The sequence below is a fragment of the Hylobates moloch genome, unplaced genomic scaffold (assembly GCF_009828535.3).
Source record: "Hylobates moloch isolate HMO894 unplaced genomic scaffold, HMol_V3 SCAFFOLD_11, whole genome shotgun sequence".
Taxonomy (NCBI): Eukaryota; Metazoa; Chordata; class Mammalia; order Primates; family Hylobatidae; genus Hylobates; species Hylobates moloch.
The window spans coordinates 48,079,549-48,106,242 of record NW_026652286.1 but is presented as its reverse complement, the minus strand read 5'-3'; the positions used below and the strand labels follow the sequence as shown (position 1 = coordinate 48,106,242).

Genomic DNA, 26,694 nt, shown 5'->3' with positions numbered 1-26,694 from the left:
TCCTAACCACATATACTGTCTGGAAACACACTCAGCTAGAGGGAATATAGCTGTGTTTTAGAAAGTATGAAAAAATAACACTGATTTTGTCAATTTGACTATGGGCTAATGAATCTTAAAGAGGAAGTACACATTATTGAGAAAAAATACATAGCTTGACCAGCCTCTTTAAAGCTGAAATTTCTGTATCTGCTGGAATATTCTATAATTTGAATGTACTAATGAATAGATTAAGAGAAGAAAACTGGTTTCTTGTCCCAGGTTCACCATTAACCATTTGTGCCATTTTGAGAATGTCAAAAAACTTCACTAGGATTCAGTTTTCATCTGGAAAAATTATTTTTATATACATATTCTATTATAAAAGCAGTATGTGCTCAATAAAAATAAATAAATAAAAAGGTAAGTAGAAAGATTATCTGAAGTCCCACAAAACAAACATGTAACACAGTTTTGGTATACAACCAAGCAGTCTTTTCCCTCCTATATACAGGGTAGTTTGTTTGGTGCCTTTAAAATTATTTTAATAACTGTAACCACAGTGTGCATTCAACCCCATGCTCTCTTTTCTACACTAATAACAAAGGTATTTCTATGCTACCTAATCTTCATAAAAATTTTAATCACAGTGAATGCTTGCTATGTTTTAAATGTCCCCTCCAAAACTCATGTTGAAATTTGGGATCAGGGAAGGGTGTCCCAGGTGCAGGTGAAGCTTCCTTCAGGTGTTCCTGGAGGACTTTCAGCTTGCAAGCGCTTCTCCATGTCCCAGCGTCTCGGGCCTGGTTTCTGTCCTGAGACCACAGCAGAATGTGCCTTGGACAAAGGAAGAGAGCTAGAGAAGAATAACCTATCCAAGGTTTTGAATACCTAGTAAAATCATGACTTGCAGGGGTGGAGCCAAGATGGCCGAATAGGAACAGCTCCGGTCTCCAGCTCCCAGCCCCAGCGACACAGAAGACGGATGATTTCTGCATTTCTGCTTGAGGTACCGGTTTCATCTCACTAGGGAGTGCCTAACAGTGGGTGCAGGACAGTCGGTGAAGCGCACTGTGCGCGAGCCGAAGCAGGGCGAGGCATTACCTCACTCGGGAAGCGCAAGGGGTCAGGGAGTTCCCTTTCCTAGTCAAAGAAAGGGGAAACAGACGGCACCTGGAATATCGGGTCAGTCCCACCCCAATACTGCGCTTTTCCAACGGGCCTGGAAAACGGCACACTAGGAGATTGTGTCCCGCACCTGGCTCGGAGGGTCCTGTGCCCACGGAGTCTCGCTGATTGCTAGCACAGCAGTCTGAGATCAAGCTGCAAGGCGGCAGCGAGGCTGGGGGAGGGGCGCCCGCCATTGCCCAGGCTTGCTTAGGTAAACAAAGCAGCCAGGAAGCTCGAACTGGGTGGAGCCCACCACAGCTCAAGGAGGCCTGCCTGCCTCTATAGGCTCCACCTCTGGGGGCAGGGCACAGACAAACAAAAACTCAGCAAGAACCTCCACAGACTTAAAGGTCCCTGTCTGACTGACAGCTTTGAAGAGAGTAGTGGTTCTCCCAACACGCAGCTGGAGATCTGAGAACGGACAGACTGCCTCCTAAAGTGGGTCCCTCACCCCTGAGCAGCCTAACTGGGAGGCACCCCCCCAGTAGGGACAGACTGACACCTCATTCAACCGGGTACTCCTCTGAGACAAAACTTTCAGACGAACTATCAGACAGCTGAATTTGTGGTCTCACGAAAATCCGCTGTTCTGCAGCCACCGCTGCTGATACCCAGCCAAACAGGGTCTGGAGTGGACCTCTAGTAAACTCCAACAGACCTGCAGCTGAGGGTCCTGTCTGGTAGAAGGAAAACTAACAAACAGAAAGGACATCCACACCAAAAACCCATCTGTACATCACCATCATCAAAGACCAAAAGTAGATAAAACCACAAAGATGGGGAAAAAACAGAACAAAAAAACTGGAAACTCTAAAAAACAGAGCACCTCTCCTCCTCCAAAGGAACGCAGTTCCTCACCAGCAACGGAACAAAGCTGGATGGAGGATGACTTTGATGAGTTGAGAGAAGAAGGCTTCAGACGATCAAACTACTCTGAGCTACGAGAGGAAATTCAAAACAATAGCAAAGAAGTTAAAAACTTTGAAAAAATATTAGAAGAATGGATAACTAGAATAACCAATGGAGAGAAGGGCTTAAAGGAGCTGATGGAGCTGAAAGCCAAGTTTCGAGAACTACGCGAAGATTGCAGAAGCCTCAGTAGCAGATGCGATCAACTGGAAGAAAGGGTATCACTGATGGAAGATGAAATGAATGAAATGAAGAGAGAAGGGAAGTTTAGAGAAAAAAGAATAAAAAGAAATGAACAAAGCCTCCAAGAAATTTGGGACTATGTGAAAAGACCAAACCTACGTCTGATTGGTGTACCTGAAAATGATGGGGAGAATGGAACCAAGTTGGAAAACACTCTGCAAGATATTATCCAGGAGAACTTCCCCAATCTAGCAAGGCAGGCCAGCATTCAGATTCAGGAAATACAGAGAACGCCACAAAGATACTCCTCGAGAAGGGCAACTCCAAGACACATAATTGTCAGATTCACCAAAGTTGAAATGAGGGAAAAAATGTTAAGGGCAGCCAGAGAGAAAGGTCGGGTTACCCACAAAGGGAAGCCCATCAGGCTAACAGCTGATCTCTCGGCAGAAACTCTACAAGCCAGAAGAGAGTGGGGGCCGATATTCAACATTCTTAAAGAAAAGAATTTTCAACCCAGAATTTGCTATCCCGCCAAACTAAGCTTCATAAGTGAAGGAGAAATAAAATACTTTACAGACAAGCAAACGCTGAGTGATTTTGTCACCACCAGGCCTGCCCTAAAAGAGCTCCTGAAGGAAGCACTAAACATGGAAAGGAACAACCGGTACCAGCCACTGCAAAAACATGCCAAATTGTAAAGACCATCGAGGCTAGGAAGAAACAATAGCAACTAACGAGCAAAATAACCAACTAACATCATAATGACAGGATCAGATTCACACATAACAATATTAACGTTAAATGTAAATGGGTTAAATGCTCCAATCAAAAGACACAGACTGGCAAACTGGATAAGGAGTCAGGACCCATCAGTGTGCTGTATTCAGGAAACCCATCTCACGTGCAGAGACACACATAGACTCAAAATAAAGGGATGGAGGAAGATCTATCAAGCAAATGGAAAACAAAAAAAGGCAGGGGTTGCAATCCTAGTCTCTGATAAAATAGACTTTAAACCAACAAAGATCAAAAGAGACAAAGAAGGCCAATACATAATGGTAAAGGGATCAATTCAACAAGAAGAGCTAACTATCCTAAATATATATGCACCCAACACAGGAGCACCCAGATTCATAAAGCAAGTCCTGAGTGACCTACAAAGGGACTTAAACTCCCACACAATAATAATGGGAGATTTTAACACCCCACTGTCAACATTAGACAGATCAACGAGACAGAAAGTTAACAAGGATATCCAGGAATTGAACTCAGCTCTACATAAAGTGGACCTAATAGACATCTACAGAACTCTCCACCCCAAGTCAACAGAATATACATTTTTTTCAGCACCACACCACACCTATTCCAAAATTGACCACATAGTTGGAAGTAAAGCTCTCCTCAGCAAATGTAAAAGAACAGAAATTATAACAAACTGTCTCTCAGACCACAGTGCAATCAAACTAGAACTCAGGATTAAGAAATTCACTCAAAACCGCTCAACTACATGGAAACTGAACAACCTGCTCCTGAATGACTATTGGGTACATAATGAAATGAAGGCAGAAATAAAGATGTTCTTTGAAACCAACGAGAACAAAGATACAACATACCAGAATCTCTGGGACACATTCAAAGCAGTGTGTAGAGGGAAATTTATAGCACTAAATGCCCACAAGAGAAAGCAGGAAAGATCCAAAATTGACACCCTAACATCACAATTAAAAGAACTAGAAAAGCAAGAGCAAACACATTCAAAAGCTAGCAGAAGGCTAGAAATAACTAAAATCAGAGCAGAACTGAAGGAAATAGAGACACAAAAAACCCTTCAAAAAATTAATGAATCCAGGAGCTGGTTTTTTGAAAAGATCAACAAAATTGATGGACCGCTAGCAAGACTAATAAAGAAGAAAAGAGAGAAGAATCAAATAGATGCAATAAAAAACGAAAAAGGGGATATCACCACCGATCCCACAGAAATACAATCTACCATCAGAGAATACTACAAACACCTCTATGCAAATAAACTAGAAAATCTAGAAGAAATGGATAAATTCCTTGACAAATACACCCTCCCAAGACTAAACCAGGAAGAAGTTGAATCTCTGAATAGACCAATAACAGGTTCTGAAATTGTGGCAATAATCAATAGCTTACCAACCAAAAAGAGTCCAGGACCTGACGGATTCACAGCTGAATTCTACCAGAGGTACAAGGAGGAACTGGTACCATTCCTTCTGAAACTATTCCAATCGATAGAAAAAGAGGGAATCCTCCCTAACACATTTTATGAAGCCAGCATCGTCCTGATACCAAAACCTGGCAGAGACATAACCAAAAAAGAGAATTTCAGACCAATATCCTTGATGAACATTGATGCAAAAATCCTCAATAAAATACTGGCAAACCGAATCCAGCAGCACATCAAAAAGCTTATCCACCATGATCAAGTGGGCTTCATCCCTGGGATGCAAGGCTGGTTCAACATACGCAAATCAATAAATGTAATCCAGCATATAAACAGAACCAAAGACAAAAACCACATGATTATCTCAATAGATGCAGAAAAGGCCTTTGACAAAATTCAACAACCCTTCATGCTAAAAACTCTCAATAAATTAGGTATTGATGGGACGTATCTCAAGATAATAAGAGCTATCTATGACAAACCCACAGCCAATATCATACTGAATGGGCAAAAACTGGAAGCATTCCCTCTGAAAACTGGCACAAGACAGGGATGCCCTCTCTCACCGCTCCTATTCAACATAGTGCTGGAAGTTCTGGCCAGAGCAATCAGGCAGGAGAAGGAAATAAAGGGTATTCAACTAGGAAAAGAGGAAGTCAAATTGTCCCTGTTTGCAGATGACATGATTGTATATCTAGAAAACCCCATTGTCTCAGCCCAAAATCTCCTTAAGCTGATTAGCAACTTCAGCAAAGTCTCAGGATACAAAATTAATGTACAAAAATCACAAGCATTCTTGTACACCAATAACAGACAAACAGAGAGCCAAATCATGAGTGAACTCCCATTCACAATTGCTTCAAAGAGAATAAAATACCTAGGAATCCAACTTACAAGGGATGTGAAGGACCTCTTCAAGGAGAACTACAAACCACTGCTCAATGAAATAAAAGAGGATACAAACAAATGGAAGAACACTCCATGCTCATGGGTTGGAAGAATCAATATCGTGAAAATGGCCATACTGCCCAAGGTCATTTATAGATTCAATGCCATCCCCATCAAGCTACCAATGACTTTCTTCACAGAATTGGAAAAAACTACTTTAAAGTTCATATGGAACCAAAAAAGAGCCCGCATCGCCAAGTCAATCCTAAGCCAAAAGAACAAAGCTGGAGGCATCACGCTACCTGACTTTAAACTATACTACAAGGCTACAGTAACCAAAACAGCATGGTACTGGTACCACAACAGAGACATAGATCAATGGAACAGAACAGAGCCCTCAGAAATGACGCCGCATAGCTACAACTATCTGATCTTTGACAAACCCGACAAAAACAAGAAATGGGGAAAGGATTCCCTATTTAATAAATGGTGCTGGGAAAACTGGCTAGCCATATGTAGAAAGCTGAAACTGGATCCCTTCCTTACACCTTATACAAAAATTAATTCAAGATGGATTAAAGACTTAAATGTCAGATGTAAAACCATAAAAACCCCTAGAAGAAAACCTAGGCAATACCATTCAGGACATAGGCATGGGCAAGGACTACATGTCTAAAACACTAAAAGCAACAGCAACAAAAGCCAAACAAATTTACAAGAAAAAAACAAACAACCCCATCAAAAAGTGGGCAAAGGACATGAACAGACACTTCTCAAAAGAAGACATTTATGCAGCCAGAAAACACATGAAGAAATGCTCATCATCACTGGCCATCAGAGAAATGCAAATCAAAACCACAGTGAGATACCATCTCACACCAGTTAGAATGGCCATCATTAAAAAATCAGGAAACAACAGGTGCTGGAGAGGATGTGGAGGAATAGGAACACTTTTACACTGTTGGTGGGACTGTAAACTAGTTCAACCATTGTGGAAGTCAGTGTGGCGATTCCTCAGGGATCTCGAACTAGAAATACCATTTGACCCAGCCATCCCATTACTGGGTATATACCCAAAGGACTATAAATCATGCTGCTATAAAGACACATGCACACGTATGTTTATTGCGGCACTATTCACAATAGCAAAGAGTTGGAACCAACCCAAATGTCCAACAACGATAGACTGGATTAAGAAAATGTGGCACATATACACCATGGAATACTATGCAGCCATAAAAAATGATGAGTTCGTGTCCTTTGTAGGGACATGGATGAAACTGGAAAACATCATTCTCAGTAAACTATCGCAAGGACAAAAAACCAAACACCGCATGTTCTCACTCATAGGTGGGAATTGAACAATGAGAACTCATGGACACAGGAAGGGGAACATCACACTCCGGGGACTGTTGTGGGGTGGGGGGAGGGGGGAGGGACAGCATTAGGAGATACACCTAATGCTAAATGACGAGTTAATGGGTGCAGGAAATCAACATGGCACATGGATACATATGTAACAAACCTGCACATTGTGCACATGTACCCTGAAACCCTAAAGTATAATTAAAAAAAAAAAAGAAAAGAAAAGAAAAAAAAAAAAAAGAAATTTGGTTGCCACCATCACAGTATTAAGGGGTGGAACCTTTAAGAGGTGATTAGGTCATGAAGGCTCCACCCTCATGAATGGATTAATGCCATTACTACAAGAGTGGGCTCCTAATAAAGGGGTGAATTCGGCCCAATTTTCCTCTCTCCATCTCACATCTGCCATGGGTTGATGCTTGCTTGATGTTGGTGCCATGCTCTCAGACGTCCCAGCTTCTCGAACCATGAGCCAAGCAAATCTCTTTTCTTGATTAATTACCTAGTCTATGATATTCTGTTATAGCAGCAGAAAACGAATGAAGACAATGCTCCTTCGTTTATTTAACCTATTCCCAGATAACTATTTTCAGTTATGATAAACATATTTAACTGTTTTCAGGAAGTTAGAATTATTTCCTTATGCTAGAGTTCCCAAGATGAACTACTAAATCAAAGGCAGAAATTCTTACTAATTCTACTTCAGAGAAGAAATTGTGAGGGTATGTATATGAGCTTCTTATGAGAATGCTTTGAAAACTGTAAGGCACTACATAAATGTAAGATAGTATTATCATCAGTTTTGTAAGTCCATATTGTATTGGACTTACATAAGCTTAGTATGGTACTCCATAAATCTCTGAATATTTTCTAAAAACAAAATCACCAATATATACGCCTACTATTTCTTTTTTTTTTTTTTTTTTTTTTTTTTTGGAGACAGGGTTTCACTGTCACCCTGGCTGGACTGCAGTGGCACAATCATAGCTCACTAAAGCCTTTAACACCTAGGCTCAAGCAATCCTCCTGCCTCAGCCTCCTGAGTAGTTGAGACTACAGGCACATGCCACTATGTCCGGATAATTTTTTTAATTTTTTGTAGAGATAAGGTCTTGTTGTGCTGCCCAGGCTGGTCTCGGACTCCTGAGCTCAAGTGATCCTCCTGCCTTGGCCTCCCAAAATGTTGGAATTACAGGCTTGAGCCACTGCACCTGGCAAGCATCTTAAAATCTTTTTGATCAGGCTGTCGTGAGTCAAACAACTTAAAAGTGATTTTAAAAAAGCAATGAACAGACTAAATTATAAGAGTGGTAAAGTTAAGAAGCAGAGATTTAAAGAACATGGGGCTGACATGGGGCTCAGAGCACATAATACTCAACTTTTTGATTCTTCAGATGAGAAGACTGAGACACAGCAGAAAGACACTGCCTGCCCAAGGTACTGGCAAGTGAAAAGAGATGGAATACAACCCTGAAATTTCTTTTTTTTTTTGAGATGGAGTCTTGCTCTGTAGCCCAGGCTGGAGTGCAGTGGCGTGATCTTGGCTCACTGCCAGCTCCACCTCCTGGGTTCACATCATTCTCCTGCCTCAGCCTCCTGAGTAGCTGGGACTACAGGTGTCTGCCACCACGCCCAGCTAATTTTTTTTTTTTTTGTATTTTTAGTAGAGACACAGTTTCACTGTGTTAGCCAGGATGGTCTCAATCTCCTGACCTCGTGATCCGCCCACCTCGGCCTCCCAAAGTGCTGGGATTACAGGCGTGAGCCACCGTGCCTGGCCTAACCCTGAAATTTCTAATTGTTGGCGTTATGTTCTTTCCATTAAATCATTTTATCCACCTTTTTGAAATCTGTGGATGACAAAATTTCATTCCTTTCATTGCATCTACCTAAATAATCTAATTATTTAAATGTAAAGTGCTAGTCTGCATTTATAATATATACATTTTTAAACTGATAATTTACAGAAATAGCTACAAAATTATTATTTTAAATATAGAATTATGATATGTGTCTATCCACAGATAACTGTGGGTATGTTGGTGAAAGTAATCTCTCTTTCAAAAAGATAAATTAGCAAAACATAGTACCATTAAAAGTACCAAAATTTAGAAATTCAAATCTACTGTGCTACCTTCCCCTAAAATCTAGAGACTTTGGGTTTTGAATCAGGCAATATAAACAATTTTTTTGGAGCTCATTTCTTTAAAGAGCTTACACCTAAGCTATGCCAGTCACTTTGATGCCAACTAAAATCAGACCAAATTCATTTTTCATATAGCTCATAATTCATTTCATGATGCTTAATCATAAAAAGTATAGTGAGAATTTATATCCCATCCTCTCTGAACTGGCTAGCACTGCATATTTCATTTCAGTTGAGGTACATTCTTTAAATATTTTCCTCCCAGCAAAAGATGTCGCTCATGGTGGTGCTTTGGAAAAGGCTAATCTTATTACTGAACAAGTAAAAAGGCTAAAGTGAATCTTTTAAAACAACTTGGATAAAGGAAGAGATAGATATTATCAAAGATGGTAAGCCAAGTAAGGTGCTCAATTTATACTGAGCTATTAGCCACAGAAAAAAAGGGAAGCCTGTTATGTAAGATGTTTCTTCCTGTCTGACAAAAGGAAAGCAGCAAGTATGGTCTCTTGAACTTAGAGTCAGATATTAGGGTCTGAATTTCTTTGGTTATCTAACAGCTTTGTGACTATAAGCAAAAGACTTACCCTTCAGAGGCTCAGTTTATCTAAATGTAAAATGAAAATAATAATACCAACACTTTAAGGGTTTCTGCAAAGGATAAAAGAAATAATATATGTGAAAGGGCCCTGTGCCCTAAAATAAGCTATATAAATGTAAGTTACAATTGTTTTATTTTTTATTTGGAAAGATATTTTTGGCATTGTATTTGTAGTTTCAGTTTAAAAGGAAAAAATGTCCAACTGAGATAAAAAGTTTTATCAATTTACACTTTCAGCAATCAAAGAGTATAGTAATCATAGTCAATGACATTAAAAATGTCTAGTACATTGGTTAATAGCTAATGATGGTTCTCAGAAAAATTAATACATGAACACTTAACCAATCATTTGCAACTACAAAAATGCTGTATGTTATCCCTTTAAACACAGAATAGAACTTTTGGAAAAAACTATGTATAAATAAATATAATTTTTTGACCTCAATTAAAACATTAAATAGATACAAGAGATGTGTGTATATATATAAATATATATCATATTTACATATATTATATATTTTATATATACAATATACAATATACATTAAACAGAAATAAGTTGTTTAATTATCAACCTTAAAGAGGAAAGAACAATCTCTGACTGACTCATTCATTCTTTCAATAGACATCTTTTTTTTTTTTTTTTTTTTTGAGACAGGGTTTGCCATGTCGCCCAGGCTGCAGTGCAATGGTACAATCACAGCTCACTGCAGCCTTGACCTCCTGGGCTCAGGTGATTTTCCCACCTCAGCCTCCCAAGTGGCTGGAACCACAGTTGCACACCACCACACCCTACTAATTTTTTTGTTTTTTGTAAAGATGGGGTCTTGTCATCTGCCTCTAAAAAAATAAATAAATAAAGACAACCTAATTTAAAAACGGTCAAAGGGTCTGAATAGATATTTCTCCAAAGAAGATATACAAATGGCCAATAAGTAGTACATAAAGAGTAATGACACTCAACATCATTAGCCAATAGAAAAAATTCAAGTCAAAATCATTTACAACTAGTAGGATGGCTATAATAAAAAAGAAAAAAAATAAGTGTTGGTGAGGATACAGAGCAATTGGAACCTGCTATCATTTGGCTGTGTCCCCACCCAAATCTCATCTTGAATTGTAGCCCCCATAATTCCACATGTCATGGGAGGGACGCAGTGGGAGGTAACTGAATCACGGGAGCAGGTCTTTCCTGTGCTGTTCTTGTGATAGTGAGTAAGTCTCACAAGATCTGATGTGAGATCAGATTTATAAAGGGGAGTTCCCCTGCACATGCCCTCTTGCTTGCTGCCATGTAACACAGTACATTTGCTTCTACTTTGCCTTCTACCATGATCGTTAGGCTTCCCTAGTCATGTGGATCTGTGAGTCCATTAAGCCTCTTTCCTTTATAAATTACCCAGTCATGGCTATGTCTTTATTAGCAGCATGAGAACAGACTAATACAGAACCTTTTTACATTAGTAGTAGGAATGTAAAATGGTGTTGCCACTTTAGAAAACAGTCTGGCAATTCCTCAAATTTAAACGTAGCTACCACATGGCTCAGCAATTCCACTCCTAGGTATACACCCCAAAATAATGAAAACTATATCCCCACAAAAACTTGTACCCAAATGTTCACAACAGCATTCTTATAACAGCCAAGAAATGGAAACATACCAAAAGTCTATCAACTCATAAATGGATAAATAACATGTCGTATACACATACACATCTTCCAACTGCAAAAAAAAATTGGCTACAAAAAGGAATGACTCATACACGCTACAAAATGGATAAACCTTGAGCCTATGGAAAGCAAATGGAGCCAGTTACAGAAGACCACATATTTTATGATTCCATCTGTAAGAAATGTCCAGAACAGCAAATCTATAGAAACAGAAAGTAGACTGGTAGCTGCCCAGGGATGGGGAGCCTGAGGGAATGAGGAATGACTACTAGTGGGTACAGGGTTTCTTTGGGGGGCAATGAAAATGTTCTATAATTGACTGTGGTGATAGTTGCACAATTTGGTGAATATATTAAAAGCCACTGAACTATATACTTTTTTTTTTTTTTTTTTTGAGACACAGTCTTGTTCTATTGCCTAGGCTGGAATGCAGCGGCATGGCTCATGCAACCTCCACCTCCCGGGTTCAAGCCACTCCTTCACTCCTGCCTCAGCCTCCCGAGTAGCTGGGATGAAAGGCGCCTGCAACCCTGCCCAGCTAATTTTTGTATTTTTTTAGTAGAGACAGGGTTTCACCATGTTGGGCAGGCTGGTCTCGAACTCCTGACCTCAAGTGATCCGCCCACCTCGGCCTCCCAAAGTGCTGGGATTACAGGTGTGAGCCACCACGCCTGGCCTGAATTGTACAATTTAAATAGGTTAATTGTATGGTATGTGAAATATATCTCAGTAAACTTTTTTTTAAATTTAGTACTTTTTATAAAGAGTTTCCACCATATTATTGGCAAATTTTGCATGCAGTAGTTGAGGAAAGGCATTTTGACTATTAAAACATCCTTGGAATTTATATTTTTGATTCCAAGAATTATGAAAATAAAAGCATATTTTCTTCTCATGTGTCACATACATTTGGCTGTATGTTAAGGAAATATACATGAATTTAAGCTGCTAGGTAGAAGCTGGCATTCATCCCTTCTAAATAGCTGTGCACTGTGGGACCCAGGAGTAAAGATTTACAGGAGGACCACGTCCTTGGCAGAACAGGGGTTCCCAGCTGTTTTGGATGGAGAAGCTACTTTTACTTTCTATGAAGTCTTAACTTGAAGGAGAAGAGAAGTAATAGGGTAAAAGGAAGGGAGTCATGAAATCCCCAGGTTCTAATTTTAGCTCTTCTACTTAACTCACTGTCTCAGGGGGCTCAACTGTAAAATGCAGATAATTGTCTATACCCTGTCTAACTCACAGAATTGTAGGAAGGCCCAAATTAAAAAGAAAAACAAACAATGTTAGTAGGATATAACTGCATATGGTTTTGAATTGCTTGCCATTTAATAGCTTTGTCATCCCCAGGAAATCAGCATAGCAGCAGCTCAATTTCTTATCTCTAAAGATAGGCTTGGTCAACATACTTCATAGAGTATGAAATGAGCTACACAAATAAAAATACATACTCCAAAGCCATTACATTCTATACAAATGTAAATCATCATTATTATTTGTACAATATACCCTCAAAGTATTACTCTTAAATATTGAGCTTTCAGAAAAGGAGAGAAGAGGCCTGGCTTACAAAAGCAACAAGGAAGAATCCACTGATAGGTGCTAGCCTTCTGACTTGTACTACATACCATTCCTGGAATGCAAATTGGTAGGTCTCTCATATTATGTTTCCACATTTGGGGAAATGACACATGTGTCTTAGAGCAATTGAAGAGTTTCACAGAAAATCTGGATGGCCACATTCTCTAAGACAGTGGTTCTCAAAAGTTTAGTCTCAAGATCCCTTTATACTCTTAAAATGACTGAGGACCCCAAAGGGCTTTCGTTTCTGTGGGTCATATGTATCAATAATTATCATACTAAAAATTGAAATTAAGAAAACTTTTGCATGTTTGCGAATTCTTACAAAAATAGCAATAGCAATCTATTACTTGTTAATATAAATAATATTTTTAATAATAAGCAAATTTTCCAAAAAAGAAATTTAGTGAGATGAGTGACATTGTTTTACATTTTTGCAAGTCTGTTTTGCAATGTCTAGCTTAATAGAAGCCAGCTGGAGTCTCACATTGTCTTCTGCACTCATTTTGTTACCATGTGTTGTTTAGTAAGAAAATCCAGCCTTATACAGATATGCAGCTGAAACAGAAAGGAGTATTTTAAGTGCTTTTTCAGATGGTTGTGGATATTCTTGATTGATACTACTCCCAACCTCATCAAGTAATAGCTTTTTAAAGGTACTAGTAGCAATGCAGAATCTGAAACCCTATCAATAAAGTTTTCATGCTCTGTTACATTAAAATCCATTGGTCTTTCTGGCACTTTGAAAGGATCTTTACCTACGTATGATTTCATAGCATTATACAATGGTCATTTGGAAAACATTGGCTCACTGAGTTATATATATTTTAAATGCTGACACATTCCATTATAAACTATTTAAAAATCACATGTGTTATTATCACTACCAATCTTATCAAAGAAATCCTTAAGGATTGGGCAGCTGCCAATCTCATGGTGGCAGACACAAGCGATCTGGAATTCTAATTTTCATTTAAAATCCTGAATTTTATCATCAGTTGATCTCCTTTAAGAGACAGGCTCACTTCATTCAGTTTTGAGAATATGTTTGCCAAATACTTAAGTCTAAATAACCATAATTTGTCAGTCATTCTTTCAAGTAAAGACGAGGCTTTTAAAAAAGCACATAGTTCACTTAGCAACTCGATTGCACACATGCGTTTCCTTGAAACAACCACTGTATTTCAGTATGCAGCAGAAGTGATTTACGCATATTCTCTTTCCATCACACAGAATACTAAGAAGGTGTGCACTCATGGGGTCATGATTTAATATAATCAATAATTTCTACTGCTTCATTAAGGACATTCTTAATTGAACCCCATTTTAAATATATATATATATAAACTATGAGTACACAGTCTTACAGAAGACGAATACTGCTAGCTGAGTTTAGTCCCTCTGCCTTGATTTGTTCTAAGTGGCCAGCAATTTTACCCACCATCATGTAAATGTCAACACAGTGAAACAGGCAAAAATGTCTTAGTATTATCATGAAAATAATTCCGCCCTTCCAGACCTACTGAGGGTGTTGGGGATCCCCAAGGAACCAGGGACTGATTACACTGCTGCTCTAGGAGAAAAAGGAATCTGTCACTTAAATTCTGTACAGTTGGCACACTCATGTGAAACTATTCAGAAAATCTACTAAAGGCTCAGTACCAACAATCTGGAAGAAAATTACTTAGTTTCAGTATAGCTCTCTTCACTTTATTCAAAAGTTAAACTAATTCAATGCCTGTACAGATGGCCAATTCATCTTCACATTAAAAATATATTCACAGTATGGTGTGAGTTGTGGTAAGAACTACACATTTACATCACACCTATCAAAAGTCTTCCTTTTATAAGATAAATAATGAGCTGGACTTTTTCCCTGTTCTCTTCCTTACCCAGAGCCCACCATCCTTCATGCATTTGAAAAAGGCAATTTGGGATAAGTGGCAAGAGCAAAGGCTCACTCTCATCAGCATAAACATGCCTTGATATCTGCCATCTTAAAAAACAAAGCAAACAAACCATTCCACATTCCCACAAAACAAACAGATTGAAAAAAACAAAAACAAAAAGAAACTTCCCTTAATCCCATAGTCATCTCCAGTTACAAACCCATAACTGGACATACTGATGACTTCTTCTATTCAGAAATTTACTCCTCTTAGTTTCTAAATTAACTACTCTCTCTTCATTTTCTCCCTACCTGACTGTTCATTCCTCTCAGGTTTTGCTGGTTCTTCCTCTTCTATTCAATTTCTAAATGTAATTTCCCAGGGCTAAATCCCACTGTACGTGTGTGTCTGTATTTGTTTCTCTCTCTTTTCAGCTCTGCGTTCTCTCCCTGGGTAATCTCATCTAGTTCCCTGGATTTAAATACCATCTTTATGCTGATGAGTCCCAAATTTCTATACCCTGTACTGACTCCAGTCCTGAGCTCCAGACTTACATATCCTGTTGTCTACTTGGATTTCTAATAGGTAACTCAAACTTAACATTTGCAAAGAAGATCTTTTGGTTGCCCCACTCCCATCTCCTGGATCTTTCCCCATCTCAATAAATGGCATTATCATCCAAGGAGTTGCTCATACACAAAACCTAGGAGTCATTCCTGACATTCCTTTTTTTCCTCATCTCCCACATTGAGTCCACTAGTTCATGTCCCATAATATATTTCAAATCTGTTCACTTCTCTCCATCTCTACCCCTACCATCCTGATCCAAACCACCATCACCCCTAATCTGGTCTTCTGAAATAGCCTTCTAACTGGTAACTCTGCTTCAACTCTAGTTCCCTGCAATCCATTAAAGTAGCTAGAATGTGGAGATGGCTGGGTGGGTGGGGCCAAAAAAAGTAGTAGCTAGAATGATCTTTGGGAAAAAACAAATCAAATCATGCCACTTTCCTGCTTAAATCTTCACTCAATGATTTCCCTTTGTATTTAGAATAATTTAGGAAACTCTGCTGTGGTCTCTGAGGTTTTTATATGCTATGCTCCCTGGGTACCTCTGCCCCTCAATTACTATACTCCTGCCACATCAGCCTTCCATCTGTTACCTCAACATAGCTCTTTCCTACCTCAGGGCCTTTGCCTTTGCTATTCCCATGACCTTCAGGAACTTTCTGTTCCCTAGCTGGTTGCATGGCTAGTTCCTTGTCATCATTCATGTCTAAGCTCAACAGTCACTTCCTCAATAAGGCTTATTTGACAATTTAATCTAAAGTAGGTCCTTTTCCAGTTATTTTCTATTATATCACCTAATTAATTTCCATCACAGCACTTACTGCAATCTAAAATGACTTTCTCTGTTTATTGTATGTCTCTTCCCATCAGGTTATAAGCTTAACAAGGCAGGGATCTTTCTTTTTCTTTTATTAAAACAGCTTTATTGAGATATGATTCACATAACATACAATTCACCCATTTAAAGTGTACGACTCAAATTTGCCATTTAAACCATGTTTAAGTGTAAAATTCAGTGGCATTGATTACATACACAATGTTATACAATGGTTGTCACCATCTATTTCCAAAACTTTTTCATCACCCCAACAGAAACTTTGTAATCATTAAGCAATAGCTCTCCTATTCCCCTAGCCCTCTAATGTGGCTTTCTGACTTCATGAGTTTGCTTTTTGTAGATATTTATATAAATGGAACGCTACAATATTTGTCCTTTTGTGTCTAGCATATTAACGAGGCAGGGATCAGGGATCTTGTGTGTCTTATTCACTGCTCTACCCACTGCAACCTAACTCAGTGTACACAAGCACACAGTACATGCTCAACAAATACTGTTGAATAAACTAATGAATTTTAAGCAAGTCACCTAACTTTAAAAAAATTTTATATTGTATCTATTAAAGGGGTACAAGATGTTTTAAGGTATACATGATGTTTTGATATACATATACATAGTGAAATGATTACAGCAGTCAAACAAATTAACATATTCATAGATGTGTGTGAAAAAAACTGTAGAAATCTACTCTCTTGACAAATTTGCAGTACATAATACAATATTACTAACTATAATCCTCATTCTGTATATTATATCCCCAGACTTACACAGCCTATCTAACTGCAAATTTGTATACCCTTCAGCCTGCTTCTTCCTATTTCCTCCTCTCCCTCCCACTGAATCACTGTCCTACTCTCTGTTTCTAGTTATTCAACTTTTACATTTAAGATTCTGCATATGATTGAGATCATACAGTCTTTGTCTTTCAGTGTCTGGCTTATTTCACTTAGCATAATATCCTCCAGGTTCATCCGTGTTGTCACAAATGGCAGTGTGTCCTTTTCAGAGGCTGAATAATATTCTATTTGTGTGTGTGTGCATTGTGTTTGTGTATCACAATTTTTAAAATTCGTTAAAGTCACTTAACTTTTCTAGATCTTAGTTTCTGTGTGATGGTGCTGTATCACCACTCATTATTAATTTCTTTAGAACTTACAGTGTTTCTGGCATTGTGCTTGCTAATGGAAAAATCATGATGTGCAAAATAGTTTTGTCTCCATTCTCAAAAAACGTTTGCTTCCTTTTCTATCTGAGAATGTCATCTTCTTTGATTTGGTGCACTTTTAGGATGGAAATATATAGAACAGTGAAGTATATAGAAGTAAGGGGATCTCTGCCACACTTAACCAAATCATGTGATATGACACTGGAGGGACAAATGTCAAAAGCCAAGCTGTCCTCAAATCTGTTTAATAGCATCTGCCCTTTTTACTTTGCAGGGTGATGATAGGGATCATGTGAATATATATGCATGTACTTTACAAACTATAAGATTCCCACGAATGTAAGATAAAAGTATTATAATTTTTGTTTTACATTTAATTTTTATGCTGAGATTTAAAAGCAAATTTCTGTTCTCTACACGAATTCTAATATAATGTACTTATGAACTAACTGAAATTATGGCAGGATCTGGTTTTTAAAGTCAACGTCAATTATGCTGCACCTGAATTTTGACAGGCCCATTCCTATAGCATTACATGCTAGCCAAGAAGGAAGGCTATTTCTAACTGAAGAGGCTGGCACTTGACAAATATTAATAAATGGTGCTGAAAACAAGGCATTTTGCTTCACTCACTCTCAGTACTTAATCCAGCACACACACACACCTTTAGACAGCAGTGACATGAAGAGGGCAAGCAGGCCTTACCAGTGCTCTCAGCTCTTCAAACAACACTTGAGGATTTCTACTTGAAGGCCTGTCTCTCTAAGCTTGTGCTTTCAAAACTTGGGCTGGACTGATCCCAAATACTGAAGTAACAAATATTACTAAATTCTGTCATTTCCTCTACCAAAAAAGTGATTTTACTACTACTTCTGGTTGTGATGAAAGGTCCTATTGACTATTCAAATCCCCAACCAAGTTATGGATGCAGTATTAAATGACTTCACTCCTTTTTCTCTGGCACTTTAACACATGCCAATGCTTTCATCCACCTCCACTAATGTGGCTTATAAATTACTGAGGTGAGGCCATTTTAATAGTATGATTTGTTCACATCTTGAGAGATGGGGTACATATGAAACTGGCTGAGAAGACAAACTCCCCTTTGACAACATATATTAGTCTACATGTCTATAAAAATAAACCTTCAAAAGCTGGAAATATCTGATTGCTATAATGCTTGCTTAGGAGCCATAACAATTAATGGTTCTTTCATTTGTTACAAATCAAAATGTGAAAAAGTAATGGCAGTAAGGTCAAAGACAAAATGAAAGCTTCCCCGAGAAACAGCGAGAGACAGAACAGACAGAGCTGAAGCAAAAAAAATGAAAGGTCACGACTGTTCTAAAAGTTTCTAACTGCTTAAAGGGCTTCCTGAATACATTTTGAGATAATAAAAAAGCCAGTTTTTAAGAAGTTTACTGTCCCCTCCTTTTAAAACTGCCTCTAGTGTGATTAAAAAAAGAAAATCCACAGAGGAGGATACTTGCTCCCTATGGATTCACAGTAGTTAACCTATTGATTGTTCTCTCAATTTTCAAAGAGCATATATAAAGCTGGAGAGGATACACAATTACCACAAGCAATCCATTTCTCAGATGAGTAAAACTAGGTCAGCATACTTGTGGCCCTGGTTCAGTTAAAAATCAAGTCAGAGGCCTCTTGGGAAGTGGGGATCAAACAGGCCCTAGAGTTGAGAGTCTGATGAGGAGGGCTGACTTTGCTAAGTTTTTCCCTGCACACAGCCTCCATCTTGGTCTTGCTCCCAAAGCAAACTGTGGTATTCTTAGCAACACTTTATATGATCCTTTGGTATACTATCCTTTTGGGCCCCTGAGAAGAAAGAAGTGTGTTTGTGCATGTGTGTGTATGTCTGTACAAATGTGCATATCGTTATGTTTGAAGCTGGAATATATGAGGAAATACAGGCATTTCAGCAGGAGTAAGTTTCACCAGGAAGCTTCAAACAGCCTTCTGACCTTAGGATCTAAGTGCCTAGAGCAAGAAAGAGAAAATAGGGCAAGAAGAGAAGTCCTGAACTCAAATCAGAACTTAGTTCTACTAAATGATGCCAGTTTTACTCTCAAACTGGATGCTGTGGTATCTACATGCTCTTTGCACCACGGCTGACATCGCTGGAGGAGCCCTCTAATTTACTTCTTCCTTAGTGCAGTCTTAGTCTGAGCACTTTTTTTTTTTTTTTTTTTTTTTTGAGACACAATCTTGCTCTGTCACCCAGGCTGGAAGTGCAATGGCACGATCTTGGCTCACTGCAACTTCTGCCTCCCAGGTTCAAGAGGTTCTCATGCCTCAGCCTCTCGAGTAGCTGGGATTACAGGTGCATGCCACCACATCTGGCTAATTTTTGTATTTTTTAGTAGAGATGGGGTTTTGCCATGTTGCCCAGGCTGGTCTCCAACTCCTGGCCACAAGCAGCCCACCCACCTCAGCCTCCCAAAGTGCTGGGATTACAGGCATGAGCCACCACACCTGGCCTCAGTCTGAGCACTTTTGACCAGTTCTGTTTAAGTACTGCCTTTTCCATGGTATGACAGAACTGTGATCAGCAGAGTGGGAGCCCGGCAGTATTGGAATTAAAGCCCTGCTTCTTTGACTGAAATACTTGTCTGCCAAAAATGGAGAGTGGGCAAGCATCAGTCGTGGGAAGAATGGCACATGGAAAGGTGAGTCATGGGCCAAAGACTGTCAGAGGGCTGCTTTCCTGGAGCTGGAGTGGAAGTAACAGTAAAAGTAGTGTGGTTGAGAGGACAATGAGTGTGAAGGATGAAGCAAATGATAAACTGAAGATTGCAATCCAGAAATCTGACCCAATTTCAGAAGAGGACAACAATCTTAATAAAAAACAAATTAAAAAATCTCCACCATTAAACTGAGGTTGGTTAACGGGAAGAGTGGCAGATGACACCACACAGAGGAATAATTCTAGACTGAGCAGAAATGAATAAGGGAATGTTTAGCAAGTCGTTAGGTTCATGTGGATAAATGGCAACACAGGCTGATAAAAACAAAAGCATCGCAAATCTTATTACTTTGGTAAAACCAAAAGGTCTGAGGATATAGCTCATAATGTATTTAAATAACAGCCAAATTGTGGATATTCATCCATGTGATATTCCAGTTGGAAGGATGTCCAATGAAAACAAAACAAAACACTTGTTATTTATAAAAATAAATAGGCCGGGCATTTTAAAGGCTCACGCCTGTAATCCCACCACTTTGGGAGGCCGAGGCAGGCGGATCACGAGGTCAGGAGATCAAGACCATCTGCCTAACACGGTGAAACCCCGTCTCTACTAAAAATACAAAACATTAGCTGGGCGTGGTGGCATGTGTCTGTAATCCCAGCTACTCGGGAGGCTGAGGCAAGAGAATCGCTTGAACCTGGGAGGTAAAGGTTGCAGTGAGCCAAGATCACGCCATTGCACTCCAGCCTGGGCGACAGAGCAAGACTGTCTCAAAAACAAAAACAAAAATAAAAACCAAAAAAAAAAAATAAAAAACAAAGGAAGTTAGTCTTCCTTTATAATTAGAAAACTTGTGGAATGCTTACATCTTGAAGTAGGGCCAGAAGTTCTAAAGAAATGCTACATATTTCTTTCAGGAAAATACAAACCTAGGCATCTGATAGTCTTACTATGGCATACGGAAAGACATTATTTAAGTGGGATACTAACTGATGTGATGGTGAGAGTGCCACAAACATCCAAGACAGACTGGAAGGGCCATATGCTTGGTCTTTTCCTTTGGGCCCTGAATAATAAAGTGAGGAGACCATGAAGTACTTGCAAAGGCACTGAACTTTTACTCCATAAACAACAGTGCAAACTGAGTCCCTAGAAATAGTCTAAGAAAAGAAAATTACAATTGGTCAAGCTGCAGAGCCAAGAGATGATGAAGCCCACACATCGAAGTATAGTCTACCAGCAAGTAAAAATACAGAAAGAGATTCTGAGTTTAGCAAGTAGCAAGAGGATTCCAATTTGTATTCACTGCTTCTCTGTAGTCATTTTAAGGGCATGGAAAAAGACTGTGGTCAAAAAAAGAACTGTGTATTACTAATGTAACTGGTTAAATACAAGGGTCAACTGCAGTGCATATTTATAAAGAAAAAAGGCTGGCAATCTAAGGAAATAGGCTGTGCATGGGAAGTAGGAGAGAAGTGAAGAACAGAGACTTACCTGTGCTATATTTTTGTTCAGAAGATAGACACCATAATCAAACTGCAACTTCTCCCCTCCTTTTGGATACAGTGGAAACCTAAGAAAGGTAAAGAAGGATCAGATATTTTCAAAAGCTGAGTAAATACAACCTCCAAGTTGTCAACAGAGGCTGAAGTTTCTTAGATACAGCATAAACATCTGAATTGGACTAAGTCACCTACTTATAGTCATTGCAATCTACTGACATCTTCAGAATATTAATTAAGTCAGAATAACAGCTGCTTTCTTTCAAAAGAAAAAGTGAACAGTTCACAGAACAAGGAACTAATGTTTAAGAAAGTGACCAACCCACCCCAAGGAGTGGAGGCCACTGGTTCCTATTTACATATCATAAACTTGCCACCTTAGCTAAGATTAAGATCCCAGAAATTTTTCCCTCTAATATCTTGGACCTGACATCTCAACTTCTACTAAATGGGAGAGGAAGATTAAGAAGGAAAAAAAAAAAAATCAGACTTAGAAGCAATATATAAGATTTCTGTTTCTTTTAAGGTGACCAGTGAAATCAACAGTGCCAATATGAGCCAAAATTCATTAAAATATTCATTCACATTTACAGGGATGGCTATTTGGATACAACTTCTCTAAGGCAATGTGCTCATGCCATAAGGCTCTCATACATGACTTTCCATTTTAACCTGCCTCACTGGAGCAACAAAGGCATGCGATCTGGATCTTCATAAAGATAATGAGTTATTTTAGAGAGTAACTCCCCTCACTATTCCCCTTCTTTACATCTGCAAATGAAGAAAAGGTTAGAGTATACCTATAGTCTAGTCATTGTTTTCTGATTCTCAAGATCAAGCAAGTTTTAGCATCTGATACAGATTTCTTTACAAACAGATCAATTATTACTTAGGGTCAAGAAGAAAACTTCATCTTCCTTACTTCTGCGATACACAATTATTCTCAAGAATAAAATAATCTTATTGAAATGAATGGCAGGTGACAATTACTAGTCTTAATTTCAATTGTCTTTTAATTGCCTGAGGAAAAGATACATTCCATAAAGCCTAGAGGATATTATTTTCTAGAGAAAATAAAATAAAGGAAACAGAATTTAAGGGCTTTATATTAAATTCTCAGGAGTTGCTGGCTATATAGTATCCAAAGGTGAATTTGTTACACTATAAAATTATAGGCACTGGGGAGTGAGCAAGGTCATGAACTGTATTTATTCTCTGCTAAAGGAACATCAAATGCTTCACACAACCATCAAGAAGACAGAGCTTTATATTTAATTGAAACAGTAAAAAATAAACTAGGACATGTGGTTTGGCCTCAAATTGAGATGCATAAAAATGACAGCATAGCAAATTCAGGATAAGCAAAGTGCAACACCAGGCTTTTGCAAGATGTCTGGCAATCATTCAAATTCAGATGGGGTAGCCTGCAAAGAAACGACATATTTGCAAATACCCAACAGGGGCACTTTAGAGAAAATCTACTACAGTCCTAAACTTCTGTGCTGTCTAGCTGTTATTCTATAAGCTTCAGATGTAGACTATCTGAACAGCTCTCCAAACCCATAGCTATCTCTATTTTGAAGGTATAAATCTAGAAACTGTTTCGTATGTTAGAAGAGTAAATTGAGATCAGCATACATTGAAAACCAACCTTCAACATTCCTAAAAAATTGATTTCACAACATTTGACTTTATTATGACTTCAGTGGGACTTATTTATACAAAAAGCCACAAGGTATGGTTCAGATAAGGCAATGCAAAGACAGATCAAATATTAGGACAGAATTTACACTTTATATTGCTTTCAAATTCTTAGGTCACTTGAAGTTGAATAGTATAATAGCTTATAACTATCACGCATTCATCTTACTTTGCAAAAGTACATGTATTTATAGATCTATCAATCTTGAAAAATACCCATTTTAAAGGGTAAAACCTATTATCATCAGAACATAAGATACAAATCTTATATCGGAGAATTACATTAGCAAGCTATAGAAGCTTTAGATAAGAATGTGGTCATTAAAGTACAACCAGAAGCAGGTCCATAACACCACAAAGAGGACTCATTAAAGGAGTATTACATTAAATAACTGGAGGATGAACTATATATTTCCTATGAAGATTCAATGCAATTTATTATTATATTCAATTAAAATGGCTAATACTATTTTCAAATTAAATTAAATTTCCACATTGAAAATTCACTGACTCTACTGTCTTCACATGGCCTTATTTGAACCATACCTTGTAGCTCTTTCTATAAATAGTAGAAAAATCAACGAATTAGAAAGCAATAAACAGATTACGTGTGTGACAGAATTCCATCTGAGCCTTACTGTCACTGTAACTAACACCAGGTGGCGAAGAGGTTAGTGGGGAGAATTGCAGACCTCCAATCTTAATTATCAGAGCCCACTTTTATCTACTGTAAATACTCGTATCATTGTCAACTATCAAACTGGCTTAGGTCAGTTTGCAACCCTTTCTTTTTCCAGTCTGTCTCAGATTGTAAATTTACACTCACTGTGTGATTACTTGGTTAATGTGTGTCTCCCTTATGACAACTGTAGGCTCCAAGAGGGCAGAAACAGGTTTTATTTTCTTCCTTTGCCTCTCTGTTAAGTGTCTAAGCACTGCTACTAGCAGAACGCAATAAGTATTTGTTGAATTTTTTTTTAAAAAGATTATTTGTGAAAAATATTTGGAACTCTTCAGTACAGAACAATTTCAATATGAGTTAGGAATTATGCGATGACTACCAAAAAAGCTAATGCGATCCCAGGCTGTGGTAACAGAAGCAGAGCAGCTCAGCTGGGGAACGTGATAGTGATAACTACTTTGTACTAGGTTAGACTGTACCGAGAGACCTATGTTCAGTTCTGGGAGTGAAAGTATTTTACAAACAGACAGAAGAACACTTGTATCCTTACTTAAAGGTTATGTTTCTAGAGAACGTTTATAACAATCTCATTTGACTATATAAAGCATGCAGTGAAATAATGAAGTAGTCAGTATTATTGTTATTTAAAATAAACTGATTTGGCTTGGTCACCTAAGTAGGAAGTGGAAGAGACATGGCTTCAGTATTAGGTCTTCAATAATAAACCCAGTATTCTCTCTATTGCCTCTGAATGCTTTAAAGAAGCAAACCCAGGATGATTAGGGGAACAGGAGTCAGTACTGAGAGAAACTGTTGAAGGAACCAGAGGTGTTTGTCCTGGAGGACAGAAGTCTCACGGACAACAAATGAAGGACTTTCAGAGAGAAAAAGAATTCGTTTTTTTCTGCATGGCTTCAAGCAGGGAGAACCAAAGTGAATGGTATATGCGTTACAGGAGATTGATTTCACTACAAAGTTATTCAAAATCCTAAAGATCTTGGTTAGAGGCAGCCAAGTAGAGAAGGGCAACAAACACAAACAAACAATGGACATGTATTCAGTGGATACAGCGGGTTACACAGCAGCCTCCAAAAAGATATGTCCACATTCTAACCCTTGGGACCTAAGTGACCTTATTTGATGAAAAGGTCTAAAATAGTTAAGGATCTTGAGTTGAGATCATTTTTTATTATTCAGGTGGGCCCTCAATCTAGTAAGTATCATAATAAGGAAACAGAGGTGAGACAAAGGGAAAAGAGGTTGTGTGCAGACGGAGGCGGAACTTAGTTATGCCAGCCACAAGCCAGGCAATGCCTGGAGCCACCCGAAGCTGGAAAGGATAAAGAAAGGAGTGTGGCCCTGATGACACTTTGATTTTGGACTTCCGGCCTTCAGAACTGTGTGACAGCAAATTTCTGCTGTTTATCTCATCAAGTTTGTGGTAACTTAGAGTAGCTTTAGAGACTAATACAGGAGGAATCAAATACTGGATGATCCACTGGACTCAATGAGGTATAGTATCTCCTCCAACTCCAAGATTTTATAATTCTCCATATGTGAAACTAAACACATACTGAATATAATTTTGTGTCCGGAATTGGTGGGTTCTTGGTCTCACTGACTTCAAGAATGAAGCCGCGGACCTTCGCGGTTGAGTGTTAACGGTTCTTAAAGGCGGCGTGTCCGGAGTTTGTTCCTTCTGATGTTCGGATGTGTTCGGAGTTTGTTCCTTCTGGTGGGGTTCACGGTCTCGCGGGCTCAGGAGTGAAGCTGCGGACCTCCGCGGTGAGTGTTACAGCTCTTAAGGCCACGCGTCTGGAGTTGTTCGTTCCTCCCGGTGGGTTCGTGGTCTAGCTGGCTTCAGGAGTGAAGCTGCAGACCTTCGCGGTGAGTGTTACAGCTCATAAAGGCAGTGTGGACCCAAAGAGCGAGCAGCAGCAAAATTTATTGCAAAGAATGAAAGAACAAAGCTCCCACACAGTGGAAGGGGACCCGAGCCTGTTGCGACTGCTGGTTAGGGCAGCCTGCTTTTATTCTCTTATCTGGCCCCACCCACATCCTGCTGATTGGTTCATTTTACAGAGATCCCAGTGGTCTGTTTTGACAGGGTGCTGACTGGTGTGTTTACAATCCCTGAGCTAGACACAAAGGTTCTCCAAGTCCCCACCAGAGTAGCTAGATACAGAGTGTCGATTGGTGCATTCGCAAACCCTGAGCTAGACACAGGGTGCTGATTGGTGTGTTTACAAACCTTAAGCTAGATACAGAGTGCCAATTGGTGTATTTACAATCCCTTAGCTAGACATAAAGGTTCTCCAAGTCCCCACCAGACTCAGGAGCCCAGCTGGCTTCACCCAGTGGATCCCGCACCGGGGTCACAGGTGGAGCTGCCTGCCAGTCCCGCGCTGTGCGCCCGCACTCCGCGCCCGCGCTCCTCAGCCCTTGGGTGGTCGATGGGACTGGGCGCCGTGGAGCAGGGGGTGGCGCTCGTCAGGGAGGCTTGGGCCACACAGGAGCCCACGGAGGAGGGGGAGGCTCAGGCATAGCGGGCTGCAGGTCCCGAGCCCTGCCCCGCAGGGAGGCAGCTAAGGCCCGGCGAGAAATCGAGTGCAGCGCCAGTGGGCCGGCACCGCTGGGGGACCCAGCATACCCTCGGCAGTGGCTGGCCCGGGTGCTAAGCCCCTCTTGCCCGGGGCCAGAAGGGCCGGCCGGCGGCTCCGAGTGCAGGGGCCCACCAAGCCCACGCCCACCGGGAACTCTAGCTGGCCTGCAAGCGCCGCGCACAGCCCCGGTTCCTGCTCGCGCCTCTCCCTCCACACCTCCCTGCAAGCTGAAGGAGCTGGCTCCGGCCTTGGCCAGCCCAGAAAGGGGCTCCCACAGTGCAGCGGTGGGCTGAAGGGCTCCTGAAGTGCCGCCAAAGTGGGAACCCAGGCAGAGGAGGCGCCGAGAGCGAGTGAGGGC

At 39.7% G+C, this 26,694-nt stretch overlaps 1 protein-coding gene across 1 annotated transcript in view; it reads right to left on the bottom strand.

Annotated features, from left to right (window-relative positions):
- Nucleotides 1-26,694, bottom strand: part of UVRAG (UV radiation resistance associated) — a 333,170-nt gene that overhangs the window by 63,445 nt on the left and 243,031 nt on the right. Inside the window, exon 13 of the mRNA XM_032166960.2 lies at nucleotides 21,343-21,421. Within this exon, the coding sequence (XP_032022851.1) occupies nucleotides 21,343-21,421 (79 nt within the window). The remainder of the gene's footprint in view (nucleotides 1-21,342; nucleotides 21,422-26,694) is intronic.